General features: G+C 48.0%; 2 protein-coding genes across 2 annotated transcripts; one reads left to right on the top strand and one right to left on the bottom strand.

Moving 5' to 3' along the window:
• Positions 1–1,400: 1,400 nt before the first annotated feature.
• On the bottom strand, positions 1,401–3,482 carry LOC135633249 (uncharacterized). The gene has a single exon (XM_065142511.1). It carries the CDS (start codon positions 3,444–3,446, stop codon positions 1,548–1,550), a length of 1,899 nt encoding a protein of 632 aa, XP_064998583.1. The 5' UTR covers positions 3,447–3,482; the 3' UTR covers positions 1,401–1,547.
• Positions 3,483–11,323: 7,841 nt separating this feature from the next.
• On the top strand, positions 11,324–14,217 carry LOC103976888 (AP2-like ethylene-responsive transcription factor AIL5). The gene is made up of 9 exons (XM_009392232.3): positions 11,324–11,644; positions 11,734–12,040; positions 12,157–12,239; positions 12,376–12,384; positions 12,490–12,578; positions 12,667–12,740; positions 12,877–12,927; positions 13,017–13,093; positions 13,198–14,217. Exons 1-9 carry the CDS (start codon positions 11,557–11,559, stop codon positions 13,845–13,847), a joined length of 1,428 nt encoding a protein of 475 aa, XP_009390507.2. The 5' UTR covers positions 11,324–11,556; the 3' UTR covers positions 13,848–14,217.
• The last annotated feature ends 1,914 nt before the right edge of the window (positions 14,218–16,131 follow it).

The following is a 16,131-nucleotide window of genomic DNA, read 5'->3' on the forward strand; positions in this document are numbered from 1 at the left end:
TCTCTTGACTATGATTTTAGTGTAGATAATATTTGAAAAAGTTCGATGTTTCCGAGATTCTTCAAACAATCATATACATACATATGAATCCGAATCCAACAATATTTTTCTTTATTATGCTCATTTTGGTTAATAAAGTGAATAATACTCTATTGGTTTCTTATGTTGACTTTAGTTATCTCACGTGATTCATTCTTTAGCAGTGAGTTTTTCCCCGTGGCATTAACAAAATATAGTATCGTCTGTATCAGTGTTTGATCCTTGCAAATGCAAATCACTCGTCAATCCAGAGTCTTATGTAAAGTCGCCTCACCGTTGCGTCCGTCTTCTGCTTTTGCCTGAAGAAGTAACGCGACACGTGGCTTGCATGGAAATTGTCGACATTCTCCACTGGTTGAATACGTAAGAGACGGCAGCGCTGTGTGTGAATCGCCGTCTGGAATTCCATCTTCGTTTCGCTTCCCATCCATCGCCGCCCTCGACGCTTTACGAAGGTGGCCTTCGCGAAGAAAAGGAAAGCCGAGCGTTGTCGTTGTTGTCGCTGACAAGAGATGCTCACTTACCTTTTCCACGACGTTGCAGCCGCCCTTTCTTTGACTCTCTAGAAGAATGATCACAAGTGGAGGCTTCGGTGGCAAGAGAATCTTGTGACTGAATCAATCTAGTGAAATACCACTTTGGAGACACCGAGACGTTGAGGATCCTGTGGCTGGCTTCTCCTGACCGAGGTCTCGGCCATGGAGAACCTCCACCCTCGCTTAATCCTTGTTTACAGTGTTCCACGTGATGACAGAGGGTCCAGAGTCGACTTGATGAGGCACCAGGTCAAAGCGAACCGGAACGCCTACCAAGGCGTATTAACACTCTGCTCAAGTTCGATCCCCCACGCCACGCCAACGACAATGTCAGACGCTATCAAAAGTACGATCCTACTCCCTGCGAGCAGGCATATCACGCCACGGTAATTCTCACTATAAAAACCCTCACGCGCCGAGGAGGAGAGAGGGAGAAGAAGAAGGACAGACACCACTCGCCTAAAGAAAAGAATCCCTCGTGACCAACCACCGACTTGATCGTCGGAGGGGTCAGGTCGAGCACCCCGACCCAACCTTTGTGCAGGTGCGAAGCCGAAGGTCCCCACTGAACGCGCAGGCGAGGAGCTCTTGCCCGGAGGGAATAGTGACCCGTCCCAATCGAAGCACCATGATCGACCACCTCGGCAATCGGGAGGAGTGTCCCAGGAAGACCCCGTCATCGGAGGGTACTGTTAGTGTAAACAATCTTAACAGTACCAACATTAATTGTTTCAGGTTCAAGTCAAACGCTGAGATGTCTTTATTTAATACTTAACGATGGTGGTGAAATCTTGTAGTCAACGCACATCCAATCCATGCACAATGTGTGGACAACCTGCTCCTACCAGATTTGGTATAACAAAAGATGAATGAACGAATACAAATGTCAACCAAAACGAACGTTAGATTCCAAACCCAACAGTGAGACCTTCCAAACCCACACAATCAAAACCCTCCTCCTCTTCAACCAATTCAAATGGCACCAAGGATAGCAGCAGCACCCATGGTAAGCCCAAGGGTCAGACCTGCAACCACCCGGGCAGCTGAAGAACTGGGGCCAGGCGCTTCTGCAGGTGCTGTGGACGATGGTGGTAATCCAATGCTTGAATCGGGTGCATCTGCACTTGCATCCTTGACGGGAGCGGCGGCACTGGTCTTCGGAGACTCGGCTGGGGTGGCCGCGCCAGACCGCGGAGCTGCGGCCGGGGTGGTGTTTCTGGCCTTGTGAGCCCTTGCAGGCTTGCTTGGACTGCTCTTTGGAGCTGCTGCAGGAGTGATGGGGCTCGACTTTGGCGCTCCGACTGGTACGCTGCTGCTCGGTGTTGGAGCTCCGACAGGTGCGCTGCTGCTCGCCTTTGGAGCCCCTACAGGTGCGCTGCTGCTCGCCTTTGGAGCACCGACAGGTGCGCCGGTGGTCGGCTCTGGACCCTCAGCAGGTGCGCCGGTGGTCGGCTCTGGACCCTCAGCAGGTGCGCCGGTGCCCGATTCTGGACCCTCAACAGGTGCGCCGGTGCCCGATTCTGGACCCTCAACAGGTGCGCCGGTGGTCGGCTCTGGACCCTCAGCAGGTGCGCCGGTGGTCGGCTCTGGACCCTCAGCAGGTGCGCCGGTGGTCGGCTCTGGACCCTCAGCAGGTGCGCCGGTGCTCGACTCTGGACCCTCAGCAGGTGCGCCGGTGCTCGACTCTGGACCCTCAGCTGGTGCGCCGGTGCTCGACTCTGGACCCTCAGCAGGTGCGCCGGTGCTCGACTCTGGAGCCTCAACAGGTGCGCCGGTGCTCGACTCTGGAGCCTCAACAGGTGCGCCGGTGCTCGACTCTGGAGCCTCAACAGGTGCGCCGGTGCTCGACTCTGGAGCCTCAACAGGTGCGCCGGTGCTCGGCTCTGGAGCCTCAACAGGTGCGCCGGTGCTCGGCTCTGGAGCCTCAACAGGTGCGCCGGTGCTCGGCTCTGGAGCCTCAACAGGTGCGCCGGTGCTCGGCTCTGGAGCCTCAACAGGTGCGCCGGTGCTCGGCTTTGGAGCCTCAACAGGTGCGCCGGTGCTCGGCTTTGGAGCCTCAACATGTGCGCTGGCGCTCGATTGTGGACCCTCAACAGGTGAGCTGCTGCTCGATCGAGGAGCCTCGACAGGTGCGCTGGTGGCTGGCTTTGGAGCCTCAACAGGTGTGCTGGTGATTGGCTTGGGAGCTTCCGCGGACGCCGAGGGGCCAGTTGCAGGAGCTGCCACAGGGACGACAGGACTACCGTTGTTCTCAGGAGCCGGTGACGGTGTGACAGACGTCGCTGGCGTTGTCGTCGGTGGCGCAGCCGTTGCTTTCGAGGGTGTAGCGGCAGGCGGCGTCGACGTCGCGGGCACCGCGCTCCCGATGCCGGGCGGCAAAATGGCTTTGTCGATCTGGAGCACCGACAGGTTGTACGGCCTCGCTCCGACGACCTTGATCACCATGGAGTCGTGAGGAGCGCCAGGCGCGGCCGACCCGAACACCATCTGGTCGTCGGGCATCTCCGTGTACTTCAACAAACCGGCGCCGCTGGAACCGAGGAGGGTGGGCAGGAGAGCGGACTTGTTGAGGTCGCCGTCGAGGACGTAGGGGTCGTAGTAGCCGAGAAGGATGTGGGCGGAGATGGCACTCTTGAGCTTGTCGGCGGGGAGGGAACTGAGTGGAGCGATGGCAGTGTTGTCGAGGACGAGGACGGTGACGGTCTGACGACTATTGATCACGTCGACCAGCTTCATGTCGGTGAGGTACTTAGTGAAGGTGGAGTAGTCGGGGTAAGTGCCGAGGATCTCCATGACATCGAAAGCCGCAGCTGAGGAGAGGAAGAGGGCCAGGAGGAGGAAGGAGAGGAGGGCTCTGGGTTTGGAGGCCATTTGGAAATGGCCTTTGGCCTTCTTAGCTAGGAGAGGTGTAGGGATTGGTGTCCAATGGTAGCAGAGGAGGGGAGCGTGATATATATAGGAAGAGAGATGGAGAGAACCTCCACAAGCTCGTATGCCTTCTAGCGGGAGGCGGGGAGAGTCCTCTGGCGGTTCTATCGGAGGATGCAGTTTTGACCGAGTTTGGATGGAGGAGACCGGTGGAACGTCACAGCTTTCGTTGGACAATTCGACCTGCTGCTCATCGCCTCTATTATTAGACCGCCAAGTCCAACAACCCATATGCAATGTGGGCCGGGTTTAATCGAATCGTGGGTCCTAATTAGACCGCAAGGGGTCGAATTGTGTTTTCCCATCGACCAGCATGCCTACGCAATTTCGGATTCAAGTTTTAGCCAAATCTTATAGTCACAAAATGATATTAAGCAAATACTGCTATTATTACTCTCATAAATCATATCATCTTATAGTGGAGGTTTGTACTCATGCAGTTGCATCAACAGAAGAAAACAAGCCATTGATGGAAAAAGATAAAAGCAGTGAGCAGCACTCCATCTCTCCGAACACTCAAAACATTGAATGGAAAAGAAGAGTCTGCTGCCGCCATCCTTCAAGCCTCAGTGACTGGCAAAGAGACTTAAAGGGCTCCTCTTACGAGTTCTACACCCATTCTCCACTATATAGTTGCACCAGAGTTCAGCTCATATGCAACATAAACTATGGAGGGAACGAAGGATGTCATGCAGGACTCCGAGGTCTTCTGTGATCGCCTTTCTTCTGGTGATTCTGCTAGATCTGTAGGGCGTTCCTCCAGGGTTTATTACAGAGCCTGTGGCCAAGTTCCATTTGAATGGGAAATAGAACCTGGGCAGCCAAAGAACCCTGCTGAATCCGCGCCCCTACCGCCGCTGAGTCCTCCTCCGGCCATGCAGAGCGCACGGCTTGCGCGGTGGTCGAGGTTGGATCATCCGAGTGCGCCTGCAAAGACAAGGAGAAGCAAGCGTCGATGGCGTGCAGGAGAGAGCAAGTGCATCTGGAGCAATGGCCATCCGACGTCTGCAACGCCGTCGCCGGGCTGCTTCCTCGGGTCTCTGAAGCTAACGGTGTCCGGATCGGTGAAGAGGTGGGATTTGTCGCGAGCGATTCTCGGCATGATTGGAGGAAGGTGACCTGCTCCTGCACTGCTCTGCTGCTGTGGCTGTGGAGAAGACGAAGTGGTGAAGATTATGCGATGCGATTCGTTAGATGAAACAAGAAATAGCGATGTGTTGATATGATAAGACACATTATTATGCACTATTGTCCTGAAACTAATATGATCGCTTGCTGTTAGTGAACAAAGTACGAGCCCGCACGGTTAGGTCTGCGGGTCAATGTCGGGAGCTTCTTGCGGGGTGACTAGGATGGTGAGGTAGCCGCGCTCTCGCGAGGGAATGTTGACCGACGATAGTTGGGATCCGGGTCGGCTCACTGCTCTCCTTTGGGCGATGGAAGGTATCTCCTGGGTCGAGACGTTCGTCGCTCGGGAGTGGTCGTTTCGGAGCAACTCGGATAAGAGTCGGGCTGGCGAAGTCGGTTGGGCCCTCATGAGAGAATGTTGATCCGAGCTTCTTAGTTTGCCAACCTAGGCGCCGTTTGTGGTGGGATGCGTCTCTCCGACTCTAGGATGAATGGTAACACGTCCTTATGTACTATATGACAATTCTCGAATTGAGGTGCTCGTCGTTCAGGGGCATCCGCCTTTCTGCAAAATGGCCTTCGTCGGGTGGTTCCCGACTTTGTCCCCTCCGACGAGCAAGTCAGTGGAGTATTTGATATCGAGTTGTTTTCTGGCTAGGCGTCGGCCACGAGTTTATATACTATTGTGTGAGGATTGGTTGCACCTCAGTTCGATGTGGCCGTTGACCCTTGTGAGATGGAACGGCTTTTCTGACGAGCTAGTGTCTTGGGGGATGCCTGAGCGGCATCAGACAGCACCGCCCCAAGCCCTCAGGATAATCGTGTCGCATAGTGTCTCGATACGGAACCTGGCTTGACGTGCGTCACGGGGTTTTGATGGCGTGCGACGTTGGATTCTGACATTGGTTGGGACGTGACGTGTGATGTCGGTGATGACTCATCTGGGGGCCAAAATATGCCATATCACTTGCTATTCATCACACTCACAAGTTGCATGCAACTCATTTAACGACTCATTTCACGTCAGTAGTATCCGTCAGCACAATCCATAGTTCATGAAAATATTTTAACATAAACAAGTAATTATTCGGAAAATAAAAATAAAAATCGTTAACATGCAACTCATTCTCTGTTCTTCCTTAATTTGATTCTGAAGCTTGCAACTTGCAAGATGTGAACGTCCCCTCATTTTTCACTCCACAAACATGAATGAACAGTGCATGAGGAGCCGATCATGATCACATGTTACCTTTGCTCTCTCTATGGCTACCTAATCTTATGAAATATTAACGTTTTGACTCGTTTTAATTGCCAATCTTACGCTTGCTTAGTATTAACACTATCCAACCCAATCTATATAGACAATTACAGTATCTATCCTGTTAGAATCGATAAATATTTTTAAGAGTTCTAATTTTATTTAAACTAATTAATAAAAAAAATTAATATTTTTTCTAAAAAATTAAGATTTATTTCTATAAATATAGATTGAGTCTCAGGATTTTGGTAAAAAAATAATAAGACATGCTTCGAGGGTCATCTCTAGATTTCTAGAAAGACTGAGAGAAAAATTCATAGGTGTACGTGAAAGATATTAAGTAGTAAGGATAACTTAAAAAGACCTTGTAATTAATCTCATATATTGAAGAATTTGAATTTCATTATACATATGGGTGGGATATGTTGAACCATATTAATCTTTTATTAATTTTTTGCTATACTTTTGATTGTTGATCTCTTGGTATTTTCTTTTGGTTTTGGAATTCTCCTCTCCCTCTCAAACAAAATTATATCAGAGCTCAAAAGATTCATTAATTAGATATTTTTCAACAAGGATGTTATTGGTGGTTTCTATTGATTTTATTATTAAAAACTTTGATGGAAGAAATAGTTTCATCCTACGACAGACGAGAGTAAAAGATTTTCTTGTTCAACAAGGTTTAGTAAGAAAGTTGAAGGGACAACCAATAAACTAAAAACAATAAGCAACGAAGATTGTGACTAATTTCAAATAAAGTGCATGAGTACTATTCATCTTTGCATCACTAGTAATATTATCAATAATGTAATTGATGATGAGTACATCACGGTTGATAAGGTATATTTTGCCCTCAGGACACGTCACAACTAATGCCACACGCCACGTCATAATCCGTGCTCCCAAGATATTGTTCGACACGTCAGGTCCCGATAATCCCGGGACGGCAACGCCTCGCACGTTGAGCCAGAATTCGTACTGATGTCGTGCTATGCTCACAACGTCAACCCGCGTACGACCGACTCTCTTACGATAATATAAAGACCTCGATCCCGGCCTCCAGTGGGGGGCAAGAGAGAAAAACAACAAAATCTACTACTAACTTGCTCGTCGGAGGGACCAAAGTCGAGGATAACCCGACGAATGTCGTTTTTGCAGGAAAGCAGCCCAACCTCGGAAGCCGAGGACCGACGTTCTTGCGGTGGGCCATCGACCAAACCCGACTCTAGGACCTAGTCAACGCTAATGGCCAGCTCAACCGACAAGAGGCTCCCGACGTTGACCCGTGGACCAAGCCGTGCTGACTCATCAACCACGGCACATTCGTTCACAAACATTTCAACCCAACCTCGGAAGCCGAGGACTGACGTCCTCGCGGCGGGCCATCGACCAACCCCGACTTGAGGACCTAGTCGGCCCCGATGGCCAGCTCAGCCTGCAGGAGGCTCCGACATCGACTCTTGGACCAAGCCGTGCTGACTCATCAGTCACGACACATTTGTTCACTAACAACGATTATTTGGGATAAGTTATGAAAGTTTTATTTGATAAAAATATTAACTAATAAGTTATATATAAAGTAAAAATTATATAAGTTGAGGATGGAGGAAGACGAAGACTTGGTAAAACATCCAAGCATATTTAAAAGAATATTAAATTAATTAAAAAATTTATATGAAGATTTATGAAGAAGATAATGTATTATTGCTTATTACATCACTCATCGACTCATATGATAATTTTGTGAAGATAATACTGTATGGGAAGGATACAACAACTTTGGAACAATAAGTTTCAATATCTCATGCTATTAGAAAATATAATAAATTTGATAATATGGATTATGAGATATTGGCTGGGTGAAGGTTACCGAGGAGGGGATTTTTTAACAATGATAGATCTGTAGGTTGAGATCAAATGACAGGTCTTTAGATAATGTTTAATATTATATATGACAGGTCTTTAGTACGAATATTAAAGGTGAAATTATTATTATTATTTTTTAAAGGAAGAAGAGACTAGTGAGTGCTCTCTTATGATGAATGGTGATGGAGATATCCTCACAATATCGAAAGGTAATAATATATCTTTCCAAATGAGTTGATTTTAGATTTTGCTTGTGTTACTCATGTTTCTTCGAAGAAGGATTGCTTTGATTCACCAAATCATATGATAACTAGTAAATTGAGTTTGTGTGAGAACACTATATTGGAGGTCATGAGTATTAGTAAAGCAAAAATCAAAATGATTGTTGGAGCTACATACATTGATGGATATGACTTATTGTTCCACAAATACATAAGAATATAATTTCTTTGAATATTTTATATTCTCAAGGTTTTGGCTAAAAAACTAGAGCTAAACTATTGAAAGTTACTCGAGGTTACATGATCGTGATGAACAGAAGATTAAATCAAGTATTATACTATATAGCAAGAAGTATAATAAAACCTCGAAGGGTTGAAAATATGTGGAACGTGTAATGGATGATAAGTGCCCATGACAAAAAGCTTTGTCATGGTATAAAAAAATAAATGATGATATTTATGATGTCTAAAGCATAAACAATTATGACAAGAAAAATCCTGATGGTGAGATGAAGGTTTCTCTCTAGAATTAAGTTGCCCCATTGATTCAGTTCCAACTACGAATAATGCATTGGTGAATTTATTGGAATGAAATGTTATCATGAACTGATTCGATTTACGTAGCTATGGTGAAAATTTTAAACTAACGGTTCAATTTCAAGATAAAGATTATTATGGTTGCTAAGTATTTTTAAATCTTAATTAAATTTAAATTAATTGATAGAGTTCTAAATTAAATTAAAACTCAGTAATTAAGATTTATTCTTATAAATATGCCCTAAGCCTCATAATCATGGTGAGAGAAAAAGATATTATATATATATATATAAACAAGTTTTATTGAAACATTTTAATTTTATATTAATTTATTGATATATTTTTTTTTATTAAATTTTAAAATTTTGATTTTAAAATTCGCCTCTCCCTCCCTAACGTGTCCATACTCCAATCGTTTCTATCATCTTTAAATGCTGAAGAAGTCAGACCATGCACTCCAAAGTTCTCAATGCTATGTTTGAGCCACAAGCATACCCGAGGAGGATAAGTAAACAATTCAAAAGCTTTACGCATCTTTCGTGTTTATTGTATGCTCCTACCCCTTTGAGCTCGATCTTATCCGCCCCCCCCCCCCCCCGTGCTATATAGTTAGTATGTACAAAACGCAAAGTGGCACTCGCGGATATGCCTAAGCATGCAGCAAACCAATGAAGCTGCAGTCAAACACATTAATGGCGGAAACAATAATACGGCAAGCACATGGCTACCCCTCCCCACCCCCCGAAACGAGCTTATCTCACCCTCGAAGCAAAGCTGCAGTGCCTAACCACGTACACACTTGCATTAAGCTTTGTCCATAAGATTCAGTGTGCTGCTACCAAAGATATCTTTGAACGTTCCCATCCACGGCTTCTCGTCCTTGTGACGACGTGTCCCACCTATCACCCCCCCCTCCCCCATGCTTCGTGGTTATCCTTTGGCTTCCTTGTTCCCCACCTCAAGCATGCTTCCTTTTCACCTCACTCCATTTCTTTTCCCACCCCCCACATGACATCCACCATCCCCACCCCCGTCACTTCCTTTTGACCGGATTCCTCCGCTCTTCCTTGGATCCTTTCCCGGTCGCACGTGGGCCAGGCACGTGCAAAGCCCGGCGCCGACTCGGGGCGCCCCCTCTCACGTGATCTCCGCGCGGTCCGGTCTCGTGCTCCCCGACGCGGTCCACCCACCCCCGGTTCGTACACGTGCAGCAGCGTAGGACGCATGCCACCTAGTTATATTAATCACTCTCCCTAATAAGTTAATGACACGCGGTGATTAGATTAAGCAAAAATTTGCCTTCCACATTCGCACGTACCAATCTCGCCTACCTGCCTTACGACTAGGGTTCGTGTGGGACTCACCTGTCCTTCCCAATCACAAAGTAGATAGCTGCGACGAGTGGGAAAGCCAAGCTCATTCGAGAGAATGATTCGTTTCACTGACAGGGGCCATTATTTTAATCTCGCTTTGACCATCGGTTCCCGTCACCGTCCCCGCCAGCTCTCGAACTCTTCATCTCGTGGTAAACGTCACTTGCCGGTGTAAGGATCCACCTCCTCTTTCGACCGTCCGATGTACACGCCAAAGTTTCATCGAACGGTGGCGCATGATGGTTAATGATAACATGGGGCCCGTGGTACGGTGGACCTGCGCTCGTCCGCTTTGTCTTTTGGGGATCGCATGATGACGGAGAGATAAAAGGGCGACCCGTCACCGTCTGATCTCTTTTGGACCGTGATCCTTACGCCGATTAAGTTCGGTGTCACCATCACCATGTGATGAGAATCAGACGCTGTCGGACGTGGGTTCCACGGCTTCTTTTTCTTTACTTTATTTTTATTATTTTTATTTTTTGTTCTTTTACCAAAAGAGAGCAAAGCGATGCCGTTATTTTGGACAGCCCAGGGTCCCAGATGTAACGTTGACCACTAGATTCCCTGATCCGACGGCCAAAATTCACCGCCTCGATTCGACCCACATCCGCCATCCGATAGCCATCGGACGCGTGGCCCTACGCGAATCCGGGCACGACGTGGGACGGTGAAGGGGGTCGGGCGAGGACAAAAGGAGGCGAAGGGGCGGGAGCGGGGGAGAAGGGACACGCGGCGAAATGCCATAGCGCGATGAGGCGGCGAGATAGAGCGAGAGCGCGGAGATGGTGGTGCGTTGCATACGAGGCACCATTTCTTATAGAGAGAGAGAGAGAGAGAGGTGGGGTTGATCGTGTACACTCGTCTGCCCGCTTGCTTGCCTCCCCCACTATATACACGCATTGAATCTTTCTTTCTGTTCTTATTGCAGAATCTTATTCGCTACCAAGATCCACCCTTCGGATCCGGATCGCACTGTTAGATGTCCGTACGGACGATGGTTTGTTTGGTCTGTTTGTTCAAACCCGAAACAACTTTGATCCAAACTCATCGGTGATGATTGAACGTGAATCATTTTACTTTTCCTGAATCTTTATATCTTCCTGTCGCATACGGTCGCTTCAAAATCTCTTTTATTTCTAAATGATCGATTCAGATGTGATCTGATATGTTGTGGAAAAAAGTGGAGAGCTAAATCTATCGAGTTATCAGCCGTGTGAATCTTTGAGTCTATAGCTACGCAAAATCTAAATGTCAGTTGTCGAATTCGGATTCAGATTGAATCACGAGTTCTTTTTTTTGTTTGTCAGATTTGGATATGATCTTTTTGAGTATTCGACCCTACAAAACATCAACTGTTCAGTGGCAACGGGTTCCGAAGGAACAGCGTACGCGAAGCCTTCTATTTCCTCGGCAAGCGGTCATGCGGAAAGCCTTCCACTTGCCTCCCTCAACCTTTTCTCTTTGCTTTCGTTGCGTTTCCATCCTAAAACAAATAAGTAGGAATTTGGAAGACCTCTTTTCTCGTGCTATCGCTTCTCTCCTCCCTCCCTCACCGTCATCATCTTCTCCTCTCCTCTATATGTGTGTCCGTCTTCCCCGTGTCTTGCCCTACTCTTCAAGCCAACCACCACTTCGGTATTCCGATAATAACCCTGCAATTTCAAACCATGGACATGGACGCTTCCGATAGCTGGCTCGCCTTCTCTCATTCCCAACAGCCCTACTTCCTCCAAGCCTTCTCCTCTTACCACCGTGGTATCTCTGCTTCTTTACCTCCACCTCTTTGTCGTTCCTTTCTTCTTATATCACTTCTATGTGTGACCGACGCCCGCGTTTGGTTTCAGGTGGAGTCGAGGGGGCGGACGAGGAAACCAACGCGGCGACGGAGCAGGTGGCTCTGGCGGGGATGGGGCCGAAGTTGGAGGACTTCCTCGGGGGCCCGCTCGGGAGGTACTCCGGCGGTGACGACGCCCCCGGCGCTGAGGGTGTCTATGACTCCGACCTGAAGACTATCGCGGCCGGGTTCCTGCGCGGCCACCCGGCGGAGCAGCAGGAGCTCCAGGCAGCGAAGGAGGCTGCGCCGCCGGCGGAGTCAAGGAAGGCGGCGGAGACCTTCGGCCAGCGGACCTCCATCTACCGAGGCGTCACCAGGTAACAGCCCAACGGAAGTCACTGCACTGCATACTGTGGGTGGGCATATGGGAAACCAAGATTTCTTCCCGTTCTCTCCGCATGTATTTGATACCATGTTGGGGTATTTTGAGCAGGCACCGGTGGACGGGAAGGTACGAGGCGCATCTGTGGGACAACAGCTGTCGCCGGGAAGGGCAAAGCCGCAAGGGCCGACAAGGTACGCCGGAGACACTAACCTCAACCCGCTTTCCAACACCTTGGATTTTTTATCCTTCTCATATTTGCTTACATGAGCTCCATTTCACGTTGCTGTTGCTCTGCCTTGTGCTCTTCTCTTCTCGCTGCCACCGCAGTCTATTTAGGTGCGTCCCTTTTTGTTCTCTTCCATGACTTTTAACATTTTCTGCGAATGGTTATGATGTCGATCGTAATTAAAGTATCTTTATTGTTTGGGCGGAATATTGTAGGTGGGTATGACAAGGAGGAGAAGGCCGCAAGGGCGTACGACCTGGCCGCGCTCAAATACTGGGGTCCGACGACCACCACCAACTTCCCCGTAAGTTAACCGGAATCACAGAAAAGCCTAACGTGCGTAATATACGTGTAGTAGCTGATGTGCGTGAGCGTCTCGTACTTTGTGGTAGATCTCTAACTACGAGAAGGAGCTGGAGGAGATGAAGAACATGACTCGTCAAGAGTTCGTCGCGTCCCTCCGAAGGTGAACCACCACCACCTCCTGGTTTCGAAGCTGGAGACGCATGCAAGCATGCGTTGCGTTGCATCGGTGTTTGAACTGATCTTTCTTTTGTCCCGAGGAATCAATCAATGGTGTTGATGCTTAGTTGTTCGTGCAGGAAGAGCAGCGGGTTTTCTAGGGGTGCCTCCATCTACAGAGGAGTCACCAGGTTTGCTACTCTTTGATACTAATTTATTGTTAGACTCAGCTGTATACCTTTCATATTTCAGATTTAGTATGGTTTGCTTGTGTTTGCAGACACCATCAGCATGGCCGATGGCAAGCAAGGATCGGAAGAGTGGCCGGCAACAAGGACCTTTACCTTGGAACCTTTAGTGAGTACATCCAACGATACTGCTTGGCCTGAGAACGTTACAGTAAGCACAATATGTGGGGATTGTGATGCATGATAAATCGGATTGGATTTTGGTGCGTTTAGGTACGCAGGAAGAGGCGGCGGAGGCCTACGATATAGCCGCCATCAAGTTCAGGGGCCTCAATGCGGTGACCAACTTCGACATGAGCCGCTACGACGTCAACAGCATCGTGAACAGTAATCTCCCCATCGGCGGGCTGTCGGCCGGGTCGTCAAAGGCGTCGGAGTCGTCGCCGTCATCCTCCTCGGATACCATGAGCATCGATGTCAAGCATCAGCTGCATCGCTATGACCCTTCGGCCTCCCTCGGGCCCGCCACCGTCGCCATGAAGCAGGATCGCGACTACTGGTCCCTGCTTGCTCTCCACCATCACCAACAGCAGCAGCAAAGCAGCCAAGCCTCAGGCTTTAGTCTGTTCTCTTCTGGTTCCACCATGGACTTTGCCACTGCTGCTTCGAATAAGGTCATGAGCCAAGAGACCGGTGGAGGTGGAGTGGCGTGGAACAATGGGATGTTAGAACAACAGCACGAACAATCTCAGGGCAGCAGCTGCACCTCCATCCCTTATGCTACCTACGTTGCGTGTGGAGGGGGCTATGGTTACGAGGGCGCCACCGCGAGTGGCTGGGTTGCACCGCCTTCTTCCTACTATCAGCAGACTTCCAACCCGAATGTGGCAGCCTTTCAGACAGCAATCTTTGGGATGGAATGATGGGAGGGTGTGAGACGACGTTCGCAGCTGCTGCTTAGGCGATGGCTAGCAAAAAAGTGTGGGAGACATAGTGAGCTGATGTGAACTGACATGCTTACACAAAGGAAGGAATGAGAATAGGGAGAGAGGGCTGACAGAAGAAGTCTAACAAGAGATTCAAAGTTCTGTTCATGGTCATGCTCAAACCTCTTTTACTTTATTTTTTTTTTGTTTTTCTTTTACTGACATGATTCTATATTGTCGTCGTCGTCATCATCATCATCATCTGTGTAATCGAAACAAGAAGCTTTTTGTAGCTTTATCTTTTCCCTTCTTATTTTCCAAGTTCGGCTGTTATCTTCTTTTTTCTATATATATCTTTTTTGTAGAACGATGTCTTCCTTTCACTGATGGGCGAGAGTCGAAACCATGTCAGCCTTTTGAACTCCATTCCTCGTAGTAGTAGTTGTTAGGATGCGTGTCGAACATGCAGTGGATATTGGCATGTGTCTCAACTTGTGTCGATACAACAACAAGTGTGGTGATCTAATCTACGGCTATCTGTATGGTTGTTGTACGTGATTCACCGAGATCATCTACAATGTATTGTATGAAAGATGAAAAGAGAGAGAGAGAGGTGGGAAACCTAAAAGCAACAAGAATGACTGTCCAATCATAACAGGATGGGATACGTATGGATCATGATGACAAGATAAAAGATGGATACCGAGGCAACGATGCAGATCATAAGGAATACGCAGTGTTCTTTCATCTAGTAATGCAGTACTTTTACTGCTCAGGTGTGTATCCGCCTAGAGCGCATCGATCTCATCGTCTTCACGAGTTCTCCTCATCTCACACGTAACTCTCATCTTCGTTTCGCTCTTTGAAACGATCGCAAGTGGTGATGCGAATGCAATGCTCGACAGGAAAAGTAGCTACTGCAACGACAAGGGGTTTCTTCTTCCCCATGTTGCCAAAGGGTGGACGGAGCGGGGTATGAGTGCGTGAGAAAGTGCCACACGTAGAACGTATTCATACGGGACAACAGCCGTACCTCTCACCATGCAGCAGAACTCACAGATTCAAAACGCGTGTGGTGCTCCGCGTTCTAAAGCTTGCTAATAATTGAAGGAAGAAGGAAGGGGAATAAATAATCAAATGCTTCGTGCAGCTGTAGCCGCTGTCCAAAAAGATGGAAAAGATGAAGAACACAGCAAAAAAACTAATCAGAATGGAACACCACCACGCTGAAATGGGGAATATTTGGTGCTGTCTTTTGGGTGGCTTCGGAGTCTCTTTCATGCCTCATCTCCGGAATCAGCCCTAGGAAGATGGCTATCGGTTAGCTTCTTTCGGCGCTAGTTGAAGAAACCACTGTTGCAATCTCCTCCCCAAGGATTTTGACTGGGAGTGACAAGGGTTAGTGTACTGCAGCTATAGCTGGCCAGGTTAATTATATTGGAGTTTGGCGATCACAGATTCTTACTGTTGGATATGAGATGACACTCACATGTGACGATGCGGCTTGGTTCACGAAGCGGTAGCCATTATTATGAAGCTGCATCGAGCAGGAAAGAGATGGAGTTCTTGGATGCCCTACAATCACAAACCTGTTCATTACTACTGCTTGGCAGTTGTGGATGCAGCTGGTGGAAGCAAGTCAAACGCACAAAGTAAAAGGAAAAGAAATGGCAAACAATCAAAGCTGGTCAGAAGGGAAAAAGAGCCAAACAAAAAGCAATTAGTCAAACGCACAAAGTAGGGAGGAAGGGGGGGAGCAAAAAAAGAAGAGCTAACATTTAATAGGGTTTCAGTGCATCTGTTACATGGAGTTGTCACACTAATGGCTATTTGAGAAGGAGATTTCTTTTGTGGTTTCTGCTCAACCATTCATCAGTGCCTGTCGCTCTACCAAGAGACCACTTAGTGAATCAAGGACTGTGTTCATTGACCTTCTCCCTCTCTCTCTCTCTCTCTCTCTCTCTCTCTCTTTAGCATCATCAAGTGTGGGAGACAAAATCCCAACTCCTCTCATCAAATGCTGTCATGTTTTGCTGAAAACTGGGACCATTGGGTTCACAAAAGAGATCATCATAGTTTTATGTCAGAAACATGCATCATTTGAATGTGCACATTTGGTGCTGGTTTTCTTTTCATCAGCTTTGGTAACTCGAGTAATCATGAAAAGTCCCTCTCCAACTGCAGCAACTCTCACCGATCCTCACAAGCATGACTAACTAAAGCTTACATTGATACAGAGTTGTATTTGAGGGCATCCTTTTCCTAATGTATTCTCATCTTT

This window comes from Musa acuminata, chromosome BXJ3-3 (genome assembly GCF_036884655.1).
Source record: "Musa acuminata AAA Group cultivar baxijiao chromosome BXJ3-3, Cavendish_Baxijiao_AAA, whole genome shotgun sequence".
Classification (NCBI taxonomy): domain Eukaryota; kingdom Viridiplantae; phylum Streptophyta; class Magnoliopsida; order Zingiberales; family Musaceae; genus Musa; species Musa acuminata.

What these genes read in the sequence shown, in the direction of transcription:
- LOC135633249 (XM_065142511.1), bottom strand. Translation starts at nt 3,446, where the DNA reads ATGGCCTCCAAACCCAGAGCCCTCCTCTCCTTCCTCCTCCTGGCCCTC.
- LOC103976888 (XM_009392232.3), top strand. Translation starts at nt 11,557, where the DNA reads ATGGACATGGACGCTTCCGATAGCTGGCTCGCCTTCTCTCATTCCCAA. An exon ending in CTTCTCCTCTTACCACCGTG is followed by an intron (nt 11,645 to 11,733) that starts GTATCTCTGCTT and finishes GTTTGGTTTCAG; the next exon opens with GTGGAGTCGAGGGGGCGGAC. An exon ending in ATCTACCGAGGCGTCACCAG is followed by an intron (nt 12,041 to 12,156) that starts GTAACAGCCCAA and finishes TATTTTGAGCAG; the next exon opens with GCACCGGTGGACGGGAAGGT.